Here is a 7,164-nt window from a genome sequence, read left to right as displayed (position 1 = left end):
GTGTTGTCTAGCCCATTCAGAATGTAGTTGCGACACATAAAGTCGCTGTGATGCCATGCATCATATGCGATACGCACTTGCGGATCAGTTTCGTCTTCCCCCACAGTTGAAGAAGACTCATTCAGAAAACGAGCCATATTCAAAGTAGTAAGATAGAAAAACATCTTTGATTGCCAACGTTTAAATTCAGAACCTGAGAATTTTTCCGGCTTTTCGGCAGGTGCTGGAGCATTTGGAACGTTGACCGAAACAGTTGGAACGTTGTTGTTGTCGGTGTTGCTTCCTATCGCCATCTTTCCACACTAATTTTGCCTTACGATTGTTATTTGAGAGTGTAGAAAATAGAATGACGATAATAGAAAAGATGCAGAACCGAGGCGAGAATAAATCTCTCTCCGTAAGGCAAAATTACTTCCGCCTGTGCTTGCGGATCTACAGTAATTGTCCCCAAGATACAACGGTTTCGGGATGATAGACGAGTCATTAGCACTAGGAGATCGATATCCGGTCGAACGACTTGATACTCGGGACTGAGTATGTAAACTAAACTAATATGACAAGATTAATTATCTGAATTTGTTGGTGTGTTTAATCTCATTCTGAAGGGCCCTATTTATAGTAGTCCAGGGGTTTCCTTGAACTGATGTGACTGTTTGGCCAAACAGGTGGTCCGAACCAGCGTGTCTCTTTGGTCCTGAACTGCCGCCACATGCCCGGTTTGGACAAACAGGTGGTCCGAACCATGGCTATCTTTGGACATTAATTACTCATTCAATTCTTTAAATATTTGAACAAGTAAATATACCAAATTAATGTACTCAACATGTAGATTCCAAAAATATCATTTAATTTCATTAATTATCAAAGTAAATATGACATTAAATAAGCTATTTATTCCAACACAATATACCACTACTAGCTAGTTTAAGTTTGTAGTATCATGAAAATGTGAAAGTTAAGTGGATCTATAACATCAAATTTGATCATAATTTCCATTGCAAGAACTTTTCATTAGACTTTTCAGCAGAAAATTGAGCGAGTACAATTTGATTATACCAATTCAAGCCTCACCAACAGTAGAGTAACATTTCATATATAGAAAAAGATACAAATTAATCAAGCTGCAGAAATATATATGTATATAATTCGCTGCTGCAGAGGAAGCTGATATAGTTCATTGTCTCTATTTAACCCTGAAAAAAAACGATATTAAAATCAAGAAGTAGCTAGCATGAATTACATTTCGATCAACAATAAATATAAACAATCATATGTACAAATTTGACATGATTAATTAATGATCATTAATATTTATTAACTGTGACATACATATCCACATCAACTGCAACTATATAAGACTCCATCTATACTCTAGAAACAAGCCAGAAAATATTGGCTATGCTTTTCAAAATAGTGATGCGAAATAGTCACATTATGATTGACCACAAATTAAATTAGTTAAGTAGGAAATTTTAATTTAATATATTTTTTTAATTTTTTATTCAAAAATAAAAATAAAAACAATAAATTACCAAAAAATTAGCTACGATGTAGACAATGTAGTAACATAACTATTTTTTATTTTAAAAATAAATTAAAATAATCAATTTTTTTTTCCTATTTAACTAGTTTTGCGTTTGAGCCAAACAATTGAAACATAATTTATATGTAGTAAAAGTAATTAATTTATTTGCAATTACTTGGTGCAATCAATTGCAGGCGTGATTTCGTATGGAAGGGAGACGCCGCATTTTCCGGGGAGGCTTTTGGCGTTTCTGACGGCGGCCGCAGAGGCGGAGCCGGTGACGGATTTCAGGCAGACGCAAACGTTGCGGCGGTCGGCGGTGGTGCTCGCCGCCTTGTACAGCGACTTAACCCCCGCGCAGCAGTTGAGCGGCACCGTGCCGCCGCCTAACACGTACTCGAAGCACGGCGCCAATGTGGTTGTGACCTCGCCGCATGAGATCTTGGCCGGCGGCGCCGCCGCCACTGCCGCCGCCGCCACGAGGAGCAGTAGAAATGTTGCCTTATTCATTATGGAGTTTTGTTTTCTTGTACTATTATGTAATAAAAGTAGAGATGCTATCATGCTAGCTTATATATATAGATTGTTTTTTTAGATAGAAAAACTAATTAAGAAAAAACATATTTGTGTAATTAATACACTGTATGCAGAAGGGTAGTTGAATCATTAAATGCCTTATTAATTGTTGAGATGTTAATCATTTAACACTCTCACTACAAAAAAGCGCCGATTTACCGGCAGGATTTACCGGCGGCAGTCTCGCCGCCGGCGATCACCGGCGGCTTTCCGACGGCAATGCTGCCGACCCGTATTTTTTGAATATATGGCGATGATACCGGCGGCAAAGTACCGCCGGTGATCACCGGCGGCAACGCGGCCGGTAAATATTAAGGCCGCCGGGAATTTTATTTTTTAATTTTTTTTTATTATATTTAGCAGATAGCGGCGGCATCTGCCGCCGGTGATTAGCGGCGGTAATTTGCCGCCGGTAAAAATAGTGCGGGTCGGGCTTTAGCGGCGGTAATGGGCCGCCGCTAATTTTAAAGCCCAAAATCGTGCCCTAACCCTCTCTCCTCCAGAACAGATCCCTCCCCCCTCTCGCGCCTCCAGCCCCCCTGCCCCCCCCCCCCACCCTGCCCTGCCGCTGCCCTGCCCTCCTGCCGCCGCCTGTCGCCGTCGCCGGTCGCCGCCGTCGCCTCCGTCAAGGTAAGCCCCTCCTTTCCTTCTCTCTCTCTGTCTCTCTCTCTCTCTCTCTCACCCTCTCATCCTCTCTTCATCTTTCTCCTCCTAATTGCAGGCCAATCCTGCCGTCTCACCGCTCCTGCCACCGCACGGTTCCGCCGTCAACTCCTACGGTACACTTTCGTTTTTAATAGACTTTTATTTATTTGTTTATTTATTTATTATTTATTTGTTTGATTAAAATTAACATAATTCTAATTACTTTATAGGATGTTTAAAGTATGATAAATTGAAATTAATTTGGTAATTAGATACTTTATAGGATGTTTAAAGTATGATTAATTGAAATTAATTTGGTAATTAGATTAATTATGAATTGATTTAACTGTAGTTACTTTATAGGATGTTTAAAGTATGATTAATTGAAATTAATTTGTTAATTAGATTAATTTTAAATTGATTTTCTGTTTTGGATGAAATGATATGTTATTATATATTGTGGGATAGATTTAATCAATTTCTTAAGGATCTTCTCCCTTTGGGATAGAAATTGATTATTTCTTAAGGATCTTCTCCCAACAAATGATTGTGTTTGCTTTTATTACTTTATTTTTTTTATTGTTTTATATGTTATTTTATTATTGTTTCGACATTGGGGGGCCGGGTAGACCTAGTATAGGTTTAGTAAATTAGGACCACTATGGTCACTATAGTTGCTGGTAGAGTCGAGCACTTGGTAGTTAGGATAGTGGGGTTATGCTGTCGAAATTTTCTTAGATTCAAGTAATTTATTGTATTTGATTTATTTTTATTCTCAATTAGAATTTGCAAGAATGAGTGATAATCGATCGTGGATGTACGCGAGATACAATGATCGTGCTGCATTTGAAACGGGACTTGAGAGTTTCCTCGAGTTTGCGATAAATCAAACAGCGTATACAGATGGAATTGGTAACATTAGGTGCCCGTGTAGGAAGTGTAAGAATAAAGTCTTTGCATCTGTACCTACAGTCAGAGAACATGTTACTAGGCGTGGATTTGTCCACAATTACACGAACTGGTGTTATCAAGGGGAAGCACCAGTGTATATGCCAGCAGAACATACTATAATGGATGAGGATGATGGGTCATACAGTAATTACCAAAGGATGGTGCATGATCATGCTGGACCTAGTAATTATCAAGATCCTCCAAATCTTGAGGAGCCGCCTAATCCTGACGCTCAACAAATTTATGACATGTTGAACGCAGCCGATAGTCCTCTATACCCAGACTGTGATACTTACTCACAGTTATCCTGGATGACACAGATGATGAGCATAAAGGTTGAAAATCACATGTCAGAGAGATGTTTTAATCAGATATCTGAGATGGTTCAAAAGGCTTTACCGAAGGATAACAACTGCCCTGACAGCTTTTACAGTACGAAGAGAAATCTGCGCGGGTTGGGTTTGCCAGTAGAGAAGATTGATTGTTGCGTTAATAACTGCATGTTGTATTGGGGGGACGACAGTGAGCTAGAGAGTTGTAATTTTTGTGGTGCATCACGATATAAGGAGAACTTGCGTGCATCTGGAAGCCGCCGAAAGAAACGTGTGGCCGCCAAACAGATGCACTATTTTCCTTTGACGCCCCGACTGCAAAGGTTGTTTGCATCTGCGGCAACAGCCGAAAATATGCGATGGCATGCGACTTCAATAGAAGATGGGATCATGCGCCACCCAGCAGACTCTCCGGCATGGAAACACTTGAATTCAGTATATCCTGGATTCACCGAGGAGATAAGAAATGTGAGATTAGGCCTTTCTACAGATGGTTTTGCCCCATTTGCACAATCAGGGCGTCAATATTCTTCTTGGCCGGTCATTGTCACACCGTATAACTTGCCTCCGTGGTTGTGCATGAAAGAACAATTCATGTTCCTCACTGTCCTCGTGCCTGGGCCATCTAACCCAAAGATGAAGTTGGATGTTTTCTTACAGCCACTGATACATGAGTTGAAATATTTGTAATGATAGAAAATCTTTATAATTTTGGATATGAAAAAGCTGTCGATGAAATGAAATTATTGGTTGGGTTAAATAGTTTCTACTTTTCTGTTTCTTTTGAAAAAAAGAAGATACTAGTTTCTACTTTTCTGTTTCTTTTGAAAAAAAGAAGATACGATCCCTCGGTTTTCTATTCCAATAACTCTATGCAGCTACATTGTGGCCACCCACACATTAATATAACTAGAATGTTCATTCGTGCGATGCACGACGAACATCGAAATTAACGATATATTTAAATAAATATAAAAATATATTTTAAAAATAAAATAAAATAATTCACGTCAATTATACAATAAAATCTTGAATTTAAAAATTATATTAACAACTTTGTATAAAGTGTAATAAAAATTATTCAATAACAAAAATTAGCATTTACACATTATTATTATAGAGTTACACGTCATAATAAATATTTTCATATACAAACATAAATAAAAAGTTATAAAATTTTAATGAAAAGAGTGAAAATAAAATATTTTAAAATTTTCATAACTTATTCATTTTATATTTATTTTTGATGTTTTTATACAATAGTATTAAATTTAAGATGCATATTGAAAAAAAATCATGAATTAAATTTTATAATATTTACAAAAGAATTAAATTATGAAAAACTAAAAGAAAAAAAAAAGTGAAAAAATTGATGGAAGAAGAGAGAGAAAAAGAGAGGGAAAAGATGGAGAGAAAAACTCCTCTTTTATATATTATATAGATAAGGAAGATTGGCCACCCACACACTAATATAATAAGGAAGATTTTTCTTATTATATTAGTGTGTGGGTGGCCACAATATGGCTGCATAAATTTATTGTTAATTTATTTTTTAAAATAAAAATAGGACTTAATTATTTTACTATATTCTCTATATTGTACTTATTTTTTTAATTTCCTTGCATTTTTTATTTTTAATTTATTTTTTAATAAAAATAAAAAAGTTATCAAAAAATTACAAAAAAATAATTACAATATAAAGAATAAAATAAAATAACTAAATCTTATTTTTATTTTAAAAAATAAATTAAATACATTAAATTATTTTTTATTTAGGTGAATTGTGACTCTGACTGACCACGATATGATTGTTCAGCATTACTCTTTTTTATTAAGTTAATGCCACGCTGCAACTATTAATTACATGATTATGATTTCAACTACCATTATATCACCTTCCCGGCCACATGCATGGAATTAATGATATTACAGTTTTATAATTAATATATTTGTTATATTGATAATTTTAAAGAATTCTCTACCCCACACCTCTATATATAATTTATTTGTTTGTGTGCTCTTATATATCTATACAATTCTTATTCATTTTATTTCTTTAAAAGAATATTAATTATATAGTATATATAGATAAAAATTCAAATAAAAATCTTTAATAATTATGAGAACGAAAAATCACTTAAAGTACAGTAAATTTCACCTCAAATTCAGCGATTTCATAATTTTATATGTATAGAAGTTTTATTTATTTGATATAATTAAGACAACAAAATATTTTGTGACAAAGCATAAAAATACAATCATACACCAAAATTGCCTACTTGAAGTAGAACAATAGAAGTATTAGATTTGTACACTAGGCCTCGAGAAGGACTTTTTTTTTTCACTTTATTTGGAGGGTGAAACGACGTCGTAATCAACACAGGGCAAACTAGTTAGGGATCCTTAAACTTGCATGCATGATGCATGTCCAACACCAACTCCAAACTCAACCAACCCTGCAAAAAACCATTTCAATTCGGATTAATTTAATCAAAATAAATCCATCAATGATTCCAAAAAATTCACAAAATTAATAAGGCACCTATTACAGTCGGTGTTGGGGCTAATTTGGAAAGGGATATTGACCCCACATCTCCCCGGCAGCCTCGCCGCATTCCCCAAATCGATAACCCCACGCATCGATTGAGCCGCCGCCACCAAGCACCGGCAGGCCGCGCGGCGGTCGGCGGTGGTTTTTGCGGAGGCCGCCACTGCCCTAACCCCATTGCAGCACTGCGACGTTATCACGCCGCCGCGCAGAAACCCTAGACACGACCCTAGGTTACCTCGCAGCTGATCGCACGATGCAACGGCCTCTAATTGCGGTGACAATAGCGCAACCATCACAGCCAGGCACACTAGCATCTGCCACTCAATTTTCACCTGCATTTTTCAAATATTCAACAGCTGGCAATTTATTTATTTATTTTAATCGAGTCGGATCAAATACAACGTGAGATTGATTGATTAAATAGTGCTGGAAATATATATACACATACAAATTAATGTGTGGGAAACAAGCGTATAGGTGGGAGTTGAGTGAAATTTATTGCGTTTGACAATTGGGGTTGTGTGGTAATTACGTGTACAAGGTTAGCACTCGACACGTCAGATAATCTTTGCATGCATGCAAAA

At 36.4% G+C, this 7,164-nt stretch overlaps 3 protein-coding genes across 3 annotated transcripts; 1 reads left to right on the top strand and 2 right to left on the bottom strand.

Moving 5' to 3' along the window:
- Nucleotides 1–978: 978 nt before the first annotated feature.
- LOC131019742 (non-specific lipid-transfer protein 1-like) lies at nucleotides 979–2,173 on the bottom strand. Its single transcript, XM_057948327.1, has 2 exons — nucleotides 1,701–2,173; nucleotides 979–1,193 (listed from the first exon to the last, which is right to left on the bottom strand). Exons 1-2 carry the CDS (start codon nucleotides 2,087–2,089, stop codon nucleotides 1,184–1,186), a joined length of 399 nt encoding a protein of 132 aa, XP_057804310.1. The 5' UTR covers nucleotides 2,090–2,173; the 3' UTR covers nucleotides 979–1,183.
- Nucleotides 2,174–2,463: 290 nt separating this feature from the next.
- Nucleotides 2,464–4,719, top strand: LOC131023040 (uncharacterized). The gene is made up of 3 exons (XM_057952578.1): nucleotides 2,464–2,731; nucleotides 2,823–2,880; nucleotides 3,530–4,719. Exon 3 carries the CDS (start codon nucleotides 3,541–3,543, stop codon nucleotides 4,717–4,719), a length of 1,179 nt encoding a protein of 392 aa, XP_057808561.1. The 5' UTR covers nucleotides 2,464–2,731; nucleotides 2,823–2,880; nucleotides 3,530–3,540.
- Nucleotides 4,720–6,432: 1,713 nt separating this feature from the next.
- On the bottom strand, nucleotides 6,433–6,918 carry LOC131023039 (non-specific lipid-transfer protein 1-like). The gene is made up of 2 exons (XM_057952577.1): nucleotides 6,579–6,918; nucleotides 6,433–6,485 (listed from the first exon to the last, which is right to left on the bottom strand). The coding sequence occupies exons 1-2, from the start codon at nucleotides 6,916–6,918 to the stop codon at nucleotides 6,433–6,435; spliced, it is 393 nt and encodes a 130-aa protein (XP_057808560.1).
- Nucleotides 6,919–7,164: the final 246 nt, after the last annotated feature.

The sequence above is a fragment of the Salvia miltiorrhiza genome, chromosome 4 (genome assembly GCF_028751815.1).
Source record: "Salvia miltiorrhiza cultivar Shanhuang (shh) chromosome 4, IMPLAD_Smil_shh, whole genome shotgun sequence".
Lineage (NCBI taxonomy): Eukaryota > Viridiplantae > Streptophyta > Magnoliopsida > Lamiales > Lamiaceae > Salvia > Salvia miltiorrhiza.
This window is presented reverse-complemented; position numbering and strand designations above follow the sequence as displayed.